This window comes from Giraffa tippelskirchi, chromosome 7, assembly GCF_054371585.1.
Source record: "Giraffa tippelskirchi isolate mGirTip1 chromosome 7, T2T-mGirTip1v1.2.pri, whole genome shotgun sequence".
Taxonomy (NCBI): domain Eukaryota; kingdom Metazoa; phylum Chordata; class Mammalia; order Artiodactyla; family Giraffidae; genus Giraffa; species Giraffa tippelskirchi.
In genome coordinates this window covers 127,882,896-127,902,399 of record NC_137281.1, presented here as the reverse complement: position 1 = coordinate 127,902,399, position 19,504 = coordinate 127,882,896, and the positions used below count along the sequence as shown (strand labels likewise).

Below are 19,504 nucleotides of genomic sequence, written 5' to 3'. Positions count from 1 at the left end.
GTGGTTGGGGCGGGAGGAAAACAAGATTCCAAAGAGGGTGGGAGGGAAGGCAGGTGTACCTAGGTGTGTAATTTGTAAGGTAGGCTGGGGATAACACTCATATTTATCACTGAAATCGTGGACTTAATCATGTCACCAGGAAACTGCACTCAGAACTTGAGGAATGTTAAAAGTAAGCAAAAACTGGCCTGAATCTTAAGAGTGCGTTTTGGCACCGCCGCTCACTCCGGATCCTACAGGAAATCCTCCTCTACAAAGGGTTGGGAGGAAGCAGGCGCTGGCGTTCTGGTTAATTTTGAGCCGCGCCGCCCGCCGTCTCCCGTCACGTGACGGCCTGCCGTTGCTACGTCGTTCAGTGGGGGCGGTTCTGCCAGGCGCCGGACAGGAAGGGAGGCGGCTGCAGTGCCATTCTTAAAGGGGCCCGAGGGACGGCGAAAGGGTACTACCGGCCGGAAGGAAAATGGTGAGTTGCCACTGGGGAGGGCGGGGGCTGGCCGAAGGGCCGGGTCAGCCGGACGGACTTTACTGTTTGCCAGAGCCGGTATCGGCGGGCATCGCCCGGGGTGGGTCGGCGGCCGTTTGCGGCCGGGCTGCTGGCGGGTACCCACAGTCGGAGCCTTGTCTTCTGCCCGCCGCTGCTGCCGCCTCGCCCAAGAGCAGCAGCATCCTGCCGGGCCCGCGGTTGACCCGCCCAGCGGACTCGGTGACTAGGGTGCGGCCAGTAGGGATGGGTCGTGCTCACCGACTCCTTCTGGATGGAGAGTCACAGCCCCTACGATGAAAAATCGGACCATCCAGGGGTCTGGCCCAACAGAGGGCTCCCCCAAATGCTGTCTTCTCTGTCAGGGCCCGAGCCAGGCCTGAGGGGTCGGTGGGTGCCGAGCCCTTACGCCTGGCCGCCTTTGGGGGGAGGGTTCGAATTCTGATTCCATTCTCGGCCTCGCCTTAGGCTCTGTCTCCTCCTTGTCCCGGCCTCGCTCTATGGATTTCTGCTTATCCTTGCTTGAAAATCTTTTGACACAGTGCTTTGGCGCTTGACCTTTCAGTGACTGTCAGAAGCTTGGGCTTGCGTGATCTGGGGGCTCTAGTTTGACTCCACGCTGAAAAATAGTGGAGAATTAAATCAATTGCCCAACGAGGATCTCCTATATCTTTCCCATCGGGTTTTAAAATATGCTTTTCTTTCATTAGAAGCGAAACACAAAAATCCCACTGTCCTCATCTCTGAACTCCCACTTATTACTCAACCCACTTCCATCGAATAGATATTGTCATGGTCACTAAAGCTAAGGGACTCTCTTCAATTCTCATCTTTTCTGATCTTTCAGCTGCATTGTGGGTGTTGACACGCTCTCCTCTTTGAAGCATTCTCTTTCCTTGGGTGTCTTGGATACAGAACTGGAGTGCTTCTCCTTTTGTGGGTCTATCTGTGTCCCATGCAGTCCTCCTTCCCTGTACATCACAAGTAGGAGTCTTGGGCTCCATCCTAATGCTTCATTTTCCATTCTGCATTTTTTCCCCTTCCTTTTTTACCTATACTCATAGTTTCAGTTACCACCTACCTGTATGTAGATGACTTGGAAATTTGTATTGCAGACCTTGCTTCTGAGATCCAGCCCAGATTTGTATATCCTACTAGTTAGCATCTCCTAGGAAGCTTTTACCCACTTGAGTGTCTCGAAGCCCCCTTGATTTATCCAAAATAGAACTCATCTCTTCCCCTCAAACCTACTGTTCCTTAACTCAGTGAAAGGTAGTACCATTTAAGTGTTTTACACAAGCAAAAAGCTTAGGAGTCATCTTTTTTACTAATCCATCCCACCTAGTGTTCAGTCTGTCACCAGGTCCTTTGTGGTGCTCCAGAGAGTGGGCTAGATAAGAGTCAGGCTGTCTGGCTAGAATCCTGTCTCCCCTAGTTGCATAACTCTGAGGAAGATACTTAACCTCTCTAAGTCCCCTAGTTTCTTGCACGTTGGGGATAATATAATACCCATCTAATGGGATTGTTTTGAGGATCTATGTAAAGGACATAGCATAGTGTTTTCTTATAGTGTTTAATACATGTTAACAAGTATTAGCAGAAATTCACCTACTTCTCTATTTTCATCAGCATGTCTAAGCTGTGTTTCACTTCTCACCTGGATTAGCCTTGCCAGTTAACTAGTCTTGCTCTCTTCAACCTCTCTGCCTATTTCCTGCATGCAAATCTGATTCTTTTCCTTGCTTAAAACACCTTGGTGGCTTCCCTTTGCTCATATAGAGACCAACATACTTAACATGACCCACTGCACCCTATGTAGTCCAACATTTGCCAACCTCCTCTTGTACGTGTTACAGCTCATTCTCTGTGCTTGAATCATGCTAGCCTTTGGTTATCTTAGATGTGCTGTGCTCACTTTAATCAAAGCATCTTTGTATAGGCAATTTTGGTCCTTTAGATGCCTTTTTCAGGCAGGCTTCCTGTAGCCATGCTGTTTTGAGTAATCATTAAGTTCTCATAGCATCAAGTTTCTCTCTTTCAAGTTTCTCTCTGTCCTAGCTCTTTTCCTAGTTGTTATACAAACAAGTGTGTGTTTTTTTGCCTGGTGATTTTGATGCAGACCTGTTCTCTAATAGACTTTATAAGCTCTTTCAGATCAGGCCCATAGTTTTAATCTATTTGTTTTATATCATTGTGTCTCTAACACTTAGCACATCCTGACATTCATTAAATGTTCATTGTGTGGATTATCCAATAAATGACTACTTGAGTTCAAGCTTCCCACTTTGTGTGTTAATATTTACCGTATAGTGCTGCTTTCAGAGTGTTATTTTTAAATGCATCTATTAACTGGAAACTGTTAGAGTTGGCTGAGTTGCAGTTCTTTCTCTTGTAGGAAGGAATTTTTGACCTTATGGTATTGGGAGGAGTGAAAATGGGAAAAAAGCTTTATAGATTCAACCACAGCATATTTTTCACTTGGTTTGCTATTCCTAAGGTGTCAGAATTGCACAAGCAGCTCTGGGTATCAGAACCTTAAGATAAGAGTCATGACAAATTGCTCTTTGCCTACAAAAATCTAAAGTACTTATTAGTTTCTACTAATGGATTCTACCTTTGGTTTTGGTTGACAAGAGATTGGAAGTTCTAGTTTTCCAATTTGTGTGTCTTTCTTGAAAGATAGGAAAAAATAGACTAGGCTTGAATACTATAGGAACCTCGTATGACTTAGCATTTTTTTCTCTAAAGAGAAGTAAAAGGATGGACATACATGACTCCTGCAGGAGCCTAATTTATTGGAAAATATGTATTGGTGGGGTGTATTTTCTAACTATAAATAACACATTCTGTGGTATATCACAGCTCATATATTACCAGTGTGATGAATTTAAAGGACAACTTAAAATTGATAGCCATTTAATGTTGTAACACATGCTCTTATTTATCCAACATAGGGTGAAAAAGCAGACTTTTATTTAATTTTAACTTAAAATTTGAATCCTTAATTCTTTTGGACTGGAATGAGACACTTGTATTTGGCATTGGTCTCAAAACTCTTTTAATTTTTTGAAGAATTGGGGGGGAAACCCCACATATGAAGAAACCAAAGAATGTGGACCTTGTTTGGAACCTGACTCAAGCAAACTCACTGTTAAAAAAGAAAAAAAAAGAGAAAAACAATGAGGGAAATTGGAACTTTGAACTCTATGTGAATAATTGAGACTAGAATTATTATTTTTAGGTGACATATTATTGTCTCTTTAAGAATTTCCCACAGTTTGTTGTGATCCACACAGTCAAAGGCTTTGGCATAGTCAATAAAGAGGAAGTAGATGTTTTTCTGGAACTCTGTTGATTTTTTGATGATCCAGCGGATGTTGGCAATCTGATCTCTGGTTCCTCTGCCTTTTCTAAATCCAGCTTGAACATCTGTAACTTCACAGTTCATGTACTGTTGACGCCTGGCTTGGAGAATTTTGAGCATTACTTTGCTGGCATGTGAGACGAGTACAATTGTGCGGTAGTTTGAGCATTCTTTGGCATTGCCTTTCTTTGGGATTGAGATGAAAACTGACCTTTTCCAGTCCTGTGGCCACTGCTGAGTTTTCCAAATTTGCTGCTATATTGAGTGCAGCACTCTCACAGCTGAAACTCCAATACTTTGGCCACCTGATGCGAAGAACTGACTCATTTGAAAAGACCCTGATGCAGGGAAAGATTGAAGGCGGGAGGAGAAGGAGACGACAGAGGATGAGGTGGTTGGATGGCATCACCAACTCAATGGACATGAGTTTAAGTAAACTCCGGGAGTTGGTGATGGACATTGAGACCTGGCATGCTGCAGTCCATGGGGTCACAAAGAGTTGGACACGACAGAGTGACTGAACTGAACTGAACTGATTATTATTGTCTGTGTTTTCAATGGCACATATTATCATTTTATTAATATGTATTAAAATATTTGTAGTTAAAATGATTATTGACCTTTGCTGTGTGATGGTCCATGGGAGCAGTATTGAGGGTTTTGAATGAGATAAGATGAGCTATGTGTTGATAATGGTTGAAGCTGAGTGTTAAGTGCATACGATTTCACAGAATTTCTCTAATTTTCTATGTATTTGAACTTTTATACATCAAAGAAAAAGATTTCCATCTTCCTGCTTGCAGTCAATAATTCATTTGTACCACCTGACCCTGACGCCAACTGAAGAGTGCTTTTGATAATGTCCTTGTCAGATTTTTGGAGAAGAGTCTCTTAATATTTTTTCATAATTTATAAAAGGTTCTTTGAGTTTTTATATTTGTTTCATCTGCTTTTGCTTTCATATTGCTTAATAGCTTCTTTTTTTTGATTCCCATAGTCATTTAAGACATAAAATAGTAGTTGGTCTTTACTCTTATGGTTTATTTTCCATTCTTTTGCCTATTTTTAGTTTTTCATAGTTGTGCTGGACTCAAAAATGAACTAAAGCCTTATTAACTCTTTAAGTGCAATAAGATGATTTTCCTGTTCTTCCTGCATAGTGAAAAATATTATACTTCCTAACAGCCATGATCCTTGACTTGCTATATTCTTCCCTTCCTCTCCAGTTCTGATGAAATTGCACATTAGTATATATCTAGTTCTTTGAGATATTTAGTAGCCAAAGAGAAAGTTAAAGTATACCCTACGTATAAGATGAACAAATGTGAATAATTTAATAATGCCAATGCAAGGCTTGGTAGATTTAAAAGTTCTTTAAGCGTTCATGTGTTTCATGTTAATACATAATTATGTTTTACGTAATTATGACATTTGTAGATGTCCATATGGCTTCTTAGGACTTCCCTGGTGGCTCAGATGGTAAGGCGCCTGCCTACAATGTGGGAGATCCAGGTTCAATCCCTGGGTTGGGAAGATTTCCTGGAGAAGGAAATGGCAACCCACTCCAGTATCCTTGCCTGGAAAATCCCATGGATGGAGGAGCCTGGTAGACTACAGTCCGTGGGGTTGCAAAGAGTCGGACACGACTGAGCGACTTCACTTTCACTTTCATATCCCTTCTTAAAGGTGTTAGGTTTTATAGCTTTAAGGTGTAAATATATATTGGAGTCATGGCATTTGATAACATGATTTTTTTTCTTTTGTAGAGTGAGTCTTTGGTGGTTTGTGATGTTGCTGAAGATTTAGTGGAAAAGCTGAGAAAGTTTCGTTTTCGCAAAGAAACGAACAATGCTGCTATTATAAGTAAGCTAAACATGATTGTCTCCATTCCATGGTCTTAGTTTGGTTTTATCCTTTTATCCTATAGCTGCATCCAATAACCTGAACCTTTAGAAAGTAATTTGTCTCCTTCTGTTTTAATTCCCAACCCTGTCCCCCCCACCCAGCCCCTCACCCCCCAAACCTGTTAGGTCACTTTAAAAAGTCAGTAAGAGTTACTGTCAGAGAACAGAGGCAGAGTGTTTCACCTCCCACTCACTGCCTACACAGCTCTGGAGAAGATGATCGTCTTCTTGGGCACTTATACTGCCCCATCCAATTCCATCCTTTAACTTATCTGGGGACAAAAACAGCCTGGTCATTCATCCTCAAGCAGAGACCTTTGCCCACACCTAAAGTGATAAAGTTCAGCATTGTGTTCAAAGTGATTTGAGGTCTTACTTCATTTCTAGATTTGAATTCTAGTTTCACGGAGAATACTTTTTAAGTGTCATTGACTTTTGATAATGTAAAGAGTGGTTTGCATATTGCCTCTTCCAGTGTGAACTGTATGTGATGTTACGTAGATTTCTTTTGTATTCTTAGGTAATATTTAATATGTGGGTAATGATTTAGAAAGAAAGGAAGAATGAGGGGGTGAGAATGTAAAACTGTATATACTAACAGATACATCTGGAAGATGTGAATTAGTGAGGCGGTGACAGCTTGTTGAATTATGGTTCTTTTACAAACAAATACTACAACGCAGGCATACTGTTCTTAGAAGTGACAAAGTGTGTCAGTGCCATTTTACCACAAAGAATAAAGCTATTTGAGATCATATCTTGTCTCACAGGATTTACTGTGAAATTAGTGCAGAATCAAAAATGGGTAACTTTCAGGGTAACGGAAAAGAATAGAGGCATAGGTTATCTAAACATATTTCAGTTTGGCTTCAGATTATGTTACATGTATTTGAATAGAGATATCACTGCTCTTTGGTAATTCATTTTCTCGGAATAGTCATTCTGCACCATGAAATCCTGACTCTTGAGAAGCTGGGAACCTGGTGATTGTTCTGTCCTGACCCTTGTCCACTTTTCACTTATAGTTCTAAACCATGTTCAATAAACCAGTCTTAGTCACAGTGACCTTTTCAGACCTTTTCTTATCGTCCAAGAGGTTGCGTTTGAGTTGCAAAATTCTTCATATACACAGTAAATGTAAGGAGTTGACATAAAGTTCTAAATAAGCAAATTAGGTGCTGGGAATTATGGGTAAGAGCTTTTAAATGCTGACTGCTTGAAAAGCAAAGCTAGATAACAGACCATAAACTAAAACTGCAAATGAGTTGTATGCTTGTGTTTCTTCATGTTTTAATTTTGGATACCAATAAAAGAGCTAGGAATCTGCGGGTTGGGTACATCAAGGTCATGTTAGAATCACAGTTTACTCATACTATATTTTTATTGCAGTGAAAATTGATAAGGATAAACGCCTGGTGGTGCTGGATGAAGAGCTTGAGGTTTGTTTGAACAGCTAAATACAGCTTTGCTGCATAGTTAAGTAATTATTACCACTGAAAAGATGTTACATTAGTTACATGTACTTCTAAAGTGAGTTCTAAACCATTGTACATGTTCATTATTCATGAAAAGCACATGTTAATTATTATGTAGTGGATTGTCTTGCTAATATAATCACCTTCAATTAAGCATTAATGAAATCCAGGTAATAAGCAGTAGAAGTTAGGGCTATATGTTTGGTAAAAACTTGCTTCTAAGTTGGTTGGCCAGTAATTACAAACTAAAACCCTGTAGCCTAAGTATTTAGATTGTCAAGTTAAGTAACCAATTTAGAGTAAAAAGAAATTAACTTTTTCCCCCTGAATCAGATATTGTTGCTCTTAGGGGTTGGCTTATCTCACTCAGTATTTCCTGACAGTTGAAACATGAGCACAGACTACTCTGCCTCTCAGCCCCATGTTTTGTTAATTAACAGAGCTAAGCTGAGTGGGTTGGGGTAGGCTTTCATTGTATTAAGGTTTTAATAACCTCAGCTTATGTACAATTTAGTAAGATAAAATGTTGTGATGTGGTATAAAGTTATGAATTTATACCTATTAGTAGAATGGGTCCTCGGTATATCTCTTAAGAATCTATGGATAAGAAAATGGTTAAAAGTTGTTTTCTTTATGGTGCTAGGGCATTTCACCAGACGAACTTAAAGATGAACTACCTGAGCGACAACCTCGATATCCTTTTCTTTGTGCTTTAAAACGATGTTAATTTTTACTGGTCACAGTTTTATTTATGAAGTTCATTTGTTCAACTTTTAAGGTAGACATTTTTTACAAAATTTTCTTCTACACCATGCATGCTAAGTTGCTTCTGTCATGTCTGACTCTTTGCAACCCCATAGACCATGCCCCACCAGGCTCCTTTGTCCATGGGATTCTCCAGGCAAGAATACTGGAGTGGGTTGCCATGCCCTCCTCCAGGGGATCTTGCCAACCCAGGGATTGAACCTGTATCTCATGTCTCTTGCATTGGTAGGTGGGTTTGTTACCACTGGGAAGCCCTACACCGTGGTCACGACCAAATTAAAATGTATGTACATACTGGAAAAGGCCCAAAAAGTTGATGGATATTGTTTATTTAAATTCCTTTTATTGTTGCATATAATAAAAATTGAGAAGGAAAAAATCCACATTAAGTCTATACTTTTAATAAATTTATTTGTGAGAGTGTGTGATTTTATGATTTGTCTTTGGGGCCCATTTATAATTTTGTGGGAAGATAATGAGTAATGAAAGTGTGACCTAAATGAATAAAATAGAAATTTGCCACTCACTAGCTCGGTAGGTGTGTGTTGTCCTTCAGAACATCGTTGATAAGTACTTGTCTAAAATAGAGTGATAATTTTAGTTTCTTTAACTTGAGAAAAACCTTCATTGTATATAGTTATAAGTATCAACATGATGATGGAAGAGTTTCATACCCTCTGTGCTTTATTTTCTCCAGTCCTGTCGGTAAGTGAATTTCTTTAAATAGTGCATATCTGGTTCTGATCAAATTAAACCTTTTATCCTAGATGAGTTGTATGCTTGTTTTAAGGATGGAAAATGTTGAATTAATTGTACTGTGCGTGCACACACATGCAAATGGGAATGCATCCCTAAAAAGAAGTTACTATAAAAACTTGCTTTTTTTAGGATAAATTCCTAGAAGTGTAGTTGTTAGGTCAAATTGTATATGTATTTTTAATGAATTTGAAATGACATTTTAAAACAGCAGAAGTACATTTTCTTCTGTATTTTAATTTTATTTTATTTATAAGTATGTAAACTTTGTGTATGATTATGATGTATAGTTTGTGTTTATCCTTAAAATAGTAGTTGTCAGTGATATGTCCATAATCTTGAGGATAGTCTCAGAGTAGCTTACGTTGGATATTAATATGGTTTATTGGTGTTTAAAGTATCCATTATCACCAGAACTCCCTCTGCCACCACCATTCAGCCCACAATAAACATTCTGCTCACTGAACTCCTCCTTGATCTTTATTATTTGTATCATATATGTAGCACTTAAAATATACTGAAGTGTCTTTTAATATATAAACAGACTGTAAATTTTTTTCAGAGCCAATCTCTTCACCCCACTGACCCAAACTTACATATATTAAGTATCTGTAAAACTGATCTTGATATTTAACATCAAAATTAAGGTAGTGCTGAAAAATTTTGAAGTATTCACAAGGCTCTGAAAGTCAAGATCTGTATAGATCTAGCCTCATTTATTTTTGCTGACCTAAAGCCTTGTTCATTAGTAATTAGGCTGTTTCTCTTTGTGCAGATGGTATGCAGTATAACACTCTCAAGCCCTTATATATTTAGACAGGACTTTTGTAAACTTGATAGCAAAAGAAATCCTAAATGTGTCTTTTTTATCAAGTAAATAATGAAAACTCATCACTGTTTAAAAATTTAAGTCTCGTTTCTACTCTGATCTCTCTCTTCCAGGATGTAAGCCTGAACAACAGATGATGTATGCTGGGAGTAAGAATAAGCTAGTTCAAACAGCTGAACTTACCAAGGTGGTATTTATATTTGACTAACTTGTTGAGATGGTATTTTCTCTTTGTAAATGGAGCAATACCTAAGTAATCTGAAGAGTTCAGTATTTCTTTATGTAGGTGAAAGTTATTTAGAACAGAGTAGTAAACTAGAGTTTTTTTACTAGTTAGAAATAGAATGATATAAGTATTTAACCAAAAGTGCGATTTTTGAGGGCTTCCCAGGTGGCTCAGTGGTAAAGAATCCACCCACCAATGCAAGAGTCACAGGAGACATGGGTTCGATCCCTAGGTCAGAAGGATCCCCTGGAGGAGGAGAAGGCAACCCACTCCAGTATTCTTGCCTGGAAAATTGCATGGACAAGAGCCTGGCGGACTAGATTCCAGAGGGTCACAGAGTCAGACATGACTGAGCATGTGTTTTTTGAATGAAAATTACACATTGATTACAAGAACTCACATTCAAAATGTAGGCCACTTGAGAAAACTGGTAAATCTTTTGAGAATTTTTAATTTTGCATAATGTAGTCTCTAGTAGATAAATTCAGCATTTGAAGCTTCTTTGAGGCCTTTACCATAGACTAAACGAACCAAATTCTGTGCAGGGATTCCATACTCTGCAGTTAGCTGTGTTGTTTCCAAATCTAAAATGAAATTTTTAAGAATGCTTATTAGCTTTATTAAATTAGAACTTTCTGTTTCATATAAAACACCTGCTTTAAGATTTAACATGTTCCTATTTTATGGCATTTTTGGAAATTAAAGGTAAGAATGGTACTTACTCTCAAACTTTTAACTTCCATGTTTTAGTTTGAGTTGAAAAAGTACATACATTTAAGGTCTTGAAATAGAATTTTATATCACTAGAATTTTAATAATACTTTCTTTCAGGTTTTACTTTAAGGACAGCCTCAGTGTTTCCCCTTGGGTGCTTAATCATTAACCCAGGGAGTGTTTTTAAGTGCCTTCTGCTTTTTCCCTTTAACCCACATGATTGTCACCAATACCACCAACTTACAGACATTACTTTCCCTCATTTGTACCATAGGAGTACTCTAAAGTGACTCTGGGTAGTTAGAAAGGAGCTCTGCTAACAGCCTCATGTCTGTTCTAATCCCAGGCATGCCCTTAAGTGTTGGAATTAAAGTGAAGACGCTTAGTTGTGTCCGACTCTTTGTGACCCCATGGACTGTGGCCTACCAGGCTCCTTCCTCTATGGAATTTCCCAGGCAAGAGTACTGGAGTGGGTTGTCATTTCCTTCTCCAGGGGTCTTCCACATTGCAGGCAGACACTTTACCATCTGAGCCACCAATTAAGGCATGACAATTTACAAGTTAATCTTACATATAATCTGATTGAATCCTCCCCACAGCTTTGTAAGTTGATGGTGAAACGACTGTTCTTAACTGTGATGAATGACTTACTGTTCTTAACTGTTGCACATCAGTACATGTAAGATCTAGGGTTCATTTGTGACATCTAGCCTGAAATCCCATCCTCCCTGCTGTATTATGTTGTCTTTTTATGCCCATTACACTTTGTGGGCCTGTGTGTGTTCAGATTCTGGCTGGAGATTTTTGTCTATGGATTACTAATACATCCTTATAAAGTGCCTGGTGTTTCCTCCTTCTGTAGAGGATCAGCACACATTCTTCGAGTTCCTAACTGGATTGATTTTAGTTGTGTACCCTTGGGTCTCTCTTTTAGTGGGTAATATTTACAAAACTACTCTTTTAGAACATTTATAGATTTGTGCTTTTTAGAGAGTTTTGATTTTATGCCATCTTGACTGCTAAACTTTGGTAACTGAGTCCCTAGCATTTAAGAAAAAGTAAAGGTATATCTGATTTACACAGATTAAGCCATGTTGACTGAAAGGAAGGAGAATTTGATATTTAATACTCAAATATGCAACATATTTGATTTTTTTCTTAAGGTATTTGAAATAAGAAATACCGAAGACCTAACTGAAGAATGGTTACGTGAGAAACTTGGATTTTTCCACTAATGTGAACTTCTGTGTTTCTAAAGTATTTATGTATTAACCTGACCATACTGGAACCAGACATAAATACTTATTTATGCCTAAAAATGCACTGTTATTTACAGTTTGTTACCTGCAGTAAAGAAAAATTCTCACTTGTTCAAAGTTTGAACAAAGAGGAAATCATCTTCATAGTAATGAAACTTTGTAAAGTGTTTCCTTATATTTGTAATTGTTAGGTGGACTACTTCTCTCCAGGGACTTTTTGCACTCTTGTGACTAATTTCTATAACTTACAGTTCAGAATTTGTTACTATTTACAGACACCATTGGAAAGTGGTTATTAGATTGTGATAGACAACAGTTGCCTCCTTTTGACAAATACTGGATATTAGCAGTTTATATATGAAAATAGCATATTATCACTTGTCAAATCTTTGAAATCAATTTGGGATAAAAGACTTAAGTGACTGAATTTTGAGCCATGAATAATAATTTACTGTAGTATAATCTGCACTACGAATAGTTTCTCCATCAATTCCATGCCTTCTTTAGTTTTCTATATCTTTTTAATCAAGTCCAGAAACTTTTCATCAGTTGCTCATTTTTAAGGTCTGGAAGTTAGATTTTATAATAAAGTTATGACTATTAGGTTTCCTCTTCATGGAAAATAGCATTTTAGTCTTAGAAATTGATGGATTGTAACTAATCAAGGGCTTCATTTTTAGTTATGTCATTTCTAGATAATCTTAAATCTAGGTTAGTAACATTTTATTTATAAAGGACCTCTTAATGTTCTGTGAATACTAGTTATTTTACATGTGTTAATACTGTGCCTTTTGATTTGTTAGCTTTAAAGTTAGTTGAAGACTTTACACTGCCAGTATTCCAGATTTGGTGAAATTAATACTTTTGTAAAGGGTCCAAGTAAAACAATTTTCTAATATGTGTATCTGAAATTTGTAGTAAAATCAACTTGATATTTTAAAAATTCCAACTGTCTACTTACATTGGTGAATATATGGCAGTTGAAAGTTATAGTTTGAGATTTGTGATTAGTTTTGTGCCATAGGAAAAAATTGCTTATCTTTAACCTTGGCCATAGTTAATAGGATTAATGCATCGATAGAAATCTCATCTTATATCCTTAATGTCAGAAGGTATTCTAAACTGGACACCTGTCTTGTTAAATGGTGGTATCCTTGGCATTTTTAAAGCAAGGATTCTGATATATAGTGTACTTTAAAAACATAAAAGTAACTAAGATTCTTTTTAATTTGACAAAAGGTCTTGAGAATCTAAAGACCACCCAAATTTGTTGAGTTAATTCTTATATTAAGAATATCTTAATCATTTCAAAGCTAGCAAAGGCATTTTGTTTTTTTTTTTAATTTTGGTGTATCTCCCATTTGTATGTGCTTTGCATTTTTTTGAGGTTTCTGTACCAACTTTAATAAAGAGGTAAAGATAGTTGGAATTTTCATAATATGGAATCTTCTATTCCCAACACTGCTTGGCTTCACTAATCTAAAAAACAGGAAGCAATAGGAAGTTAGTTGGAGATGAGGAAGTGCTAGAGGGGTATTTGCTTTGGTTACTGAATGGGAAGCGTTCTTAATTCCAATTTCCAGAGAGAGAGAGAGCTTCACCCAGGAAGTTTAAGAGTTCTTTAAACAGCTATTTTGATACTGAAGAAAAATGCTTATAATTCTGCATAAATGCAAATGTAATCCAAGTGAATGGAGACTTTTTCTAATGTTTTTGAATGAAGGAAATGAGATTTTGTTTCATCTGGTTCACAGCAATAAGAGAATCTAGGGCTGCAAGAATGTGTTTTTGTAGTGAGGTTCCTTCTTTTGTCTTGCATGTTTTAAGTGTTTTTTTAATTTAGTTGGAAAGTCCTCTACAATGTCAGATAATATTGTCCTCCGTACACAGAACTCTTGGTTCCCCTGTTAGAGAACAGGGGAACTGTGATAAACTATGCTTTTTTGAGCTTGTCTGACTCCGTATTGATATCAGTATGTATTTTTGCAAGACAATAGATGAGGTTAGGGGATCAGTAGAACATTTTTTTACTTCCTTGGTCCTATAGGGAGAGTTATAGATCCTTTACCCTAGAGTATTCTCTGACTTTTATATAAATTTTCCTTTCATCTAACCAAATTTTTGGATTGTTCTTTTTTTTTTTTAAAGTATATTTCCTATATAATCTCTTTTTCTGCCTTCTTTCAATTAGTAACTTCAGATTTCATAATTCCAGTTTTCACATTCCGCTTCTGGTATAGCCATTCCTATTCAGCCTTAAGTCTTAATCTTTCCTTTTTGGCAGCAGCTTTTTTTCCTGGGAACCTCCTTCATGATCTTCTAAGTCAGAATTAGTTTTGAAATTGTTGGACTTGCATAAGTTCTGCATAGCATCTGATGTTGTCAGAGTAGAACCAACTAGTAATCACAGCATGTTTTTTAGTATGGTTTTGTGGCACATAAATGACATATGAAGAAAACTGTTCTCAGGTTACTATGCTGAAATTCCAAAATGTCAAAAGAGTTTTGAATAATATTCACTTTGTTCTGGTATTGAAGCAATTATATTAGGGAAAAAGTTGTTTGACTGTTTTTGTTTAATTGACTTCTAAAATAAATGTTCAAATTGTCTATTTCTAAAAAGTTTACTAAATGCTTAGTGTGGTTAAACATACTCTTGTTTGAGAGGGTGTTGCTAAATTTTGTATTGTCATTACTAAATGATCTTTGTAACAAAATGTCTGTCAGCACTTTTCTCTCCCTTTTTGTCTCCGATTTTAAGGAGTCAAATGTAGCCATAAACTGTATCCTGGTCTGACACTTAAAATTTTTTCCAGTTAAAGGAGTGTATTGCCATATTAAATTTGGCTGTCCTTGTTCCCCATCCATATACGTAGTAAGGAAGGTGTACTTAAAAATATGTTTGGACTACTTTAAAACATGAGCAGTGTCATTAATACATAATGTGGACTAGTGATGAAAAGATATTTTCATAAGAGTTTAAATGCTGGTATTTGGTGGAAATAGAGAGTGACTTGTAATCTATCAATTCAAATATTCTTAATACGGTTGCTTTCCCTGTTTGTTCAATAGACTGATAATACTGGAATCTACAGAATTTGAGCCTTTACAACTTATGTGAAGAAGTGTCTCAAACATTTCTGGACAAATCTTATTTTGTATTTCTGGAAGAATGTACATCTCTTGGGCCACTTAACACCAGTGGTCCCAAGTTGAATATTCTTGAGAAATTTGTTTCCTCTTAGGCTGTTGGACATTTCAAATCAGTGATCATCTTCCTATGATATTTTAAAACAACTACATTAAGTTTGTGATAGAAACTGTATTTTCTTTTTGGAGTATAGTTCATACATGTGTAATTACTTGAATATTGTTTGAGATCACTAACATGCCAGGGTAGTGCCCACTGATTTAGATGGTCCAATGTAATCTCATTCAGGAGGCTTGAAACATTAATGGTTTAGTCGTGTGAATTTTAACAGTTTTCCTGTCATCGTTTAACAAAATCAACAACTGGCACAACTTCTGAAACTGTGGTTTCAGTCTGTGCGAGTTCATATTGCATGTTTATTTTGGACAGTCTTCTGTTAAGCATGGTGCTTGTACTGGTTTAAATAAAATGTTAACATGAAAGGACTTCTAGCTTTTCATTTTTTTACTCTCCTCTTTCTCTTTTAGCGTTGCTGTTACCTAATAGCTCAATTGTGGCATCTGTGTGAACCACACAAATTCAGTTGTTTACTTTATCTGGAAAAACTGAGAGGCAGAATAAGCAAATACCTAGGCAAAAGTAGGATGAGGGGAGGGAAAATATAATGAGATTATAAACATTTGTAAAACTTGGTCTGATACTAAAATGGTTAGTTGGGGCAGAGGGCATTGTTTCAAATGATGACCCCTTGCTTTCAAAGGAAAAACTGTAAGTTAGAGGGGCTGTATATTTTGTAAGAAATCAAATTAAATAGAAATTTTATTGAATATAGTGTATTACTATTTATTAAACATCCATTAAAGACCCATCCTGCCTATATTATAGACTGATGTCCATAGTTCGTGTATCATGGGTATCTATTGAATGAATACAAATCAACAGTACTTACACGGTGTTTAGACTTGACCATATACCTCTTGTGACGACTGTGTTTTATAGTAGAGTCACAATTTGTTTACAGTTGTGAAAGGAGTTGTTTATGCCTTCCTATACTCAAGAATGGAGAAGGCAGTGGCACCCCACTCCAGTACTCTTGCCTGGAAAATCCCATGGACAGAGGAGCCTAGTAGGCTGCAGTCCGTGGGGTTGCAAAGAGTCGACACGACTCAGCGACTTCACTTTCACTTTTCACTTTCATGCATTGGAGAAGGAAATGGCAAACCACTCCAGTGTTCTTGCCTGGAGAGTCCCAGGGACAGGGGAGCCTGGTGGGCTGCCATCTATGGGGTCGCACAGAGTCAGACACGACTGAAGTGACTTAGCAGCAGCAGCAGCATACTCAAGAATCTCACAAGGACGATTGGCCAGAATGAGGAAGTATCTTCCTTATTAGCCATTCAGCTGCTCAACCAGCCAGTTCCTAAATTTTTTCACCTTCCTTGTCTTTTTATCCTTTTCCGTTTTCAACAGCAAAAAGCATTTCTAATCGCTTACCCTCACAGTGAGAGCCCACTCTCATTTGCATGAGGGCACACCTTGAGTGGATAGTCTCTCCTTGTGCAGTACATTTTTAACTATGTGGAAAAGCCAGTTAAAGATCTTACCATGGAGCTTCAGGGAGTTTTCACAGTTCTCTTATCCTGAAAGTTCGCTGCTGAGGTAACCTTTTTTTTTCCAATTACAGGAAAGAAAAAGAATGTCTTGGTTGCATCCCAAAGTCACCTTGTAGTGCCCAGAAAAGCAGGCTATGTGTGTGTGTGGCTTTTAGTCACTATTACCTATAGGATTGACTATAGATTCTGTTATTATGGAATTAAGTCCTACAGTATTTTGACCCATTCCTGCAGTGGGTAATGGACAGTTGAGTTCAGTTCACTCGCTCAGTCGTGTCTGACTCTGACCCCGTAGGCTGCAGCACGCCAGGTCTCCCTGTCTATCGCCAACTCCCGGAGTTTACTCAAACTCATGTCCATTGAGTTGGTGATGCCATCCAACCATCTCATCCTCTGTTGTCCCCTTCTCCTCGTGCCTTCAGTCTTTCCTAGCATCACGTCTTTTCAAATGAGTCAGTTCTTTGCATAAGGTGGACAAAGTTTTGGAGCTTCAACTTCAGCATCAGTCCTTCCAATGAATATTCAGGACTGATTTCCTTTAGGATGGACTGCTTGGATCTCCCTGCAGTCCAAGGAACTCTCAAGAGTCTTTTCCAACACCACAGTTCAAAAGCAATTCTTTGGCGCTCAGCTTTCTTTATAGTCCAACTCTCACATCCACACATGACTACTGGAAAAACCATAGCTTTGACTAGACGGACATTTGTTGGTAAAGTAATGTCTCTACTTTTTAATATGCTGTCTAGGTTGGTCATAGCTTTTCTTCCAAGGAGCAAGCGTCTATTAATGTCATGGCTTCAGTCACCATCTGCAGTGATTTTGGAGTCCAATAGTCTGTCACTGTTTCTACTGTTTCCCCATCTATTGCCATAAAGTGATGGGACCAGATGCCATGGTCTTAGTTTTCTGAATGTTGAGTTTTAAGCCAACTTTTTCACTCTCCTCTTTCACTTTCTTCAAGAGGCTCTTTAGTTCTTTGCTTTCTGCCATAAGTGTGGTGTCACCTGCATATCTGAGTTTATTGATATTTCTCCCAGCAATCTTGATTCCAGCTTGTGCTTCTTTCAGCTCAGCATTTCTCATGATGTACTCTGCATATAAGTTAAATAAGCAGGGTGACAATATACAGCCTTGACATACTCCTTTCCCGATTTGGAACCAGTCTGTTGTTACATGTCCGGTTCTAATTGTTGCTTCTTGATCTGCATACAGATTCTCAGGAGGCATGTCAGGTGGTCTGGTATTCCCATCTCTTTCAGAATTTTCCACAGTTTGTTGTGATCCACACAGTCAAAGGCTTTGGCATAGTCAATAAAGCAGAAATAGATGTTTTTTGGAACTCTTGCTTTTTCGATGATCTAGTGTATGTTGGCAATTTGATCTCTGGTTCCTCTGCCTTTTCTAAAACCAGCTTGAACATCTGGAAGTTCACAGTTCAGGTACTGTTGAAGCCTGACTTGGAGAATTTTGAGCATTACTTTACTAGCCTGTGAGATGAGTGCAATTGTGCGGTAGGTTGAGCATTCTTTGGCATTGCCTTACTTTGGGATTATAATGAAAACTGACTTCCAGTCCTGTGGCCACTGCTGAGTTTTCCAAATTTGCTGGCATATTGAGTGCAGCACTTTCGCAGAATCATCTTTTAGGATTTGAAACAGCTCAACTGGAATTCCGTCACCTCCACTAGCTTTGTTCGTAGTGATGCTTTCTAAGGCCCACTTGACTTTGCATTCCAGGATGTCTGGCTCTACATGAGTGATCACACCATCATGATTATCTAGGTCATGAAGATCTTTTTTGTATAGTTCTGTGTATCCTTGCCACCTCTTCTTAATATCTTCTGCTTCTGTTAGGTCCATACCATTTTTGTCCTTTATTGAGCCCATCTTTGCATGAAATGTTCCCTTGGTATCTCTAATTTTCTTGAAGAGATCTCTAGTCTTTCCCATTCTATTGTTTTCCTCTATTTTGTATTGATCACTGTGGAAGGCTTTCTTATCTCTCTTTGCTATTCTTTGGAACTCTGCATTCAAATGGTTATATCTTTCCTTTTCTCCTTTGCCTTTCGCTTCTCTTCTTTTCATAGCTATGAACAGCACATCCCAGTATGCCACAGACCTTTGTCAGGCAGAAACGCCTCAGCCACTGATGCTTGCTGAAGGGGAAAGTCTGTAGGCAGCCATGATTTGTCCCACATGGTGGTGCTTTCCTGTCCTTAGCTCCTTCCCGATCCTCAATACACACAAGATTTGTCCCAAGAGCCACCAGCCTCAGTGGCTGTTGTTGCCTGTGTGTGTGTGTGTGCTCAGTTGTATCTGACTCTTTGTGACCCAATGGACTGTAACCCCCCAGTCTCCTCTGTCCATGAGATGTCACAGGCAAGAATACTAGAGTGGGTTGCCAAGATGTTGCCTAACTGGTACCAAACACTGAGCTGGGCCAATTGCTTTTCCACTGTTGGTCTTGTTACTTTTACTTGTTAAAATATAAAGAGGTACTTTATATTGAATAGTTGAATTCCTGATAACAGGACCATGTTCTCATTCTCTTAAATGAGGTTGTTAGCAGTGGGAACTGAGCTTTAAAGAATGCTATTAGATGGAGAAGAAGCCAAGTGCAACCTACAGAGCAGAGGGAAAGAAGATGCCAGCTGGGAAATATAGAATGAAGCAGGTGTACAGCCAGCAGCTGAATTATGTTAAAGATGGACCCCTGAACTGAAGGGCTACCTCCTGACTTCTAGATTCCTGGAGCCCCCTTTGATCCAGGGCCCCTCTTCAGAGCTCCCCATCTTTCTGAGGCCTGGTTGTTTGGTCACCTTTTTCTGGGTTCCTCTACATGTCTATCCTTACTAGAAAGCCTCCATTCCTTTTAATACAGGTATGTCTGTTCACCTGCATAAAGTACCTACCTCCAGCACAACCTTTGTTTTCATTTGTCCCTCTCCCTATAGTTACGCTATCTCTA

General features: G+C 38.4%; 1 protein-coding gene across 1 annotated transcript; it reads left to right on the top strand.

Moving 5' to 3' along the window:
- Positions 1–354: 354 nt before the first annotated feature.
- GMFB (glia maturation factor beta) lies at positions 355–15,406 on the top strand. Its single transcript, XM_081509420.1, has 7 exons — positions 355–463; positions 5,612–5,708; positions 7,139–7,188; positions 7,868–7,917; positions 8,612–8,694; positions 9,688–9,761; positions 11,678–15,406. Exons 1-7 carry the CDS (start codon positions 461–463, stop codon positions 11,747–11,749), a joined length of 429 nt encoding a protein of 142 aa, XP_081365546.1. The 5' UTR covers positions 355–460; the 3' UTR covers positions 11,750–15,406.
- The last annotated feature ends 4,098 nt before the right edge of the window (positions 15,407–19,504 follow it).

What these genes read in the sequence shown, in the direction of transcription:
- GMFB (XM_081509420.1), top strand. An exon ending in GAACAATGCTGCTATTATAA is followed by an intron (nt 5,709 to 7,138) that starts GTAAGCTAAACA and finishes TTTTTATTGCAG; the next exon opens with TGAAAATTGATAAGGATAAA. An exon ending in AAACAGCTGAACTTACCAAG is followed by an intron (nt 9,762 to 11,677) that starts GTGGTATTTATA and finishes TTTTTTCTTAAG; the next exon opens with GTATTTGAAATAAGAAATAC.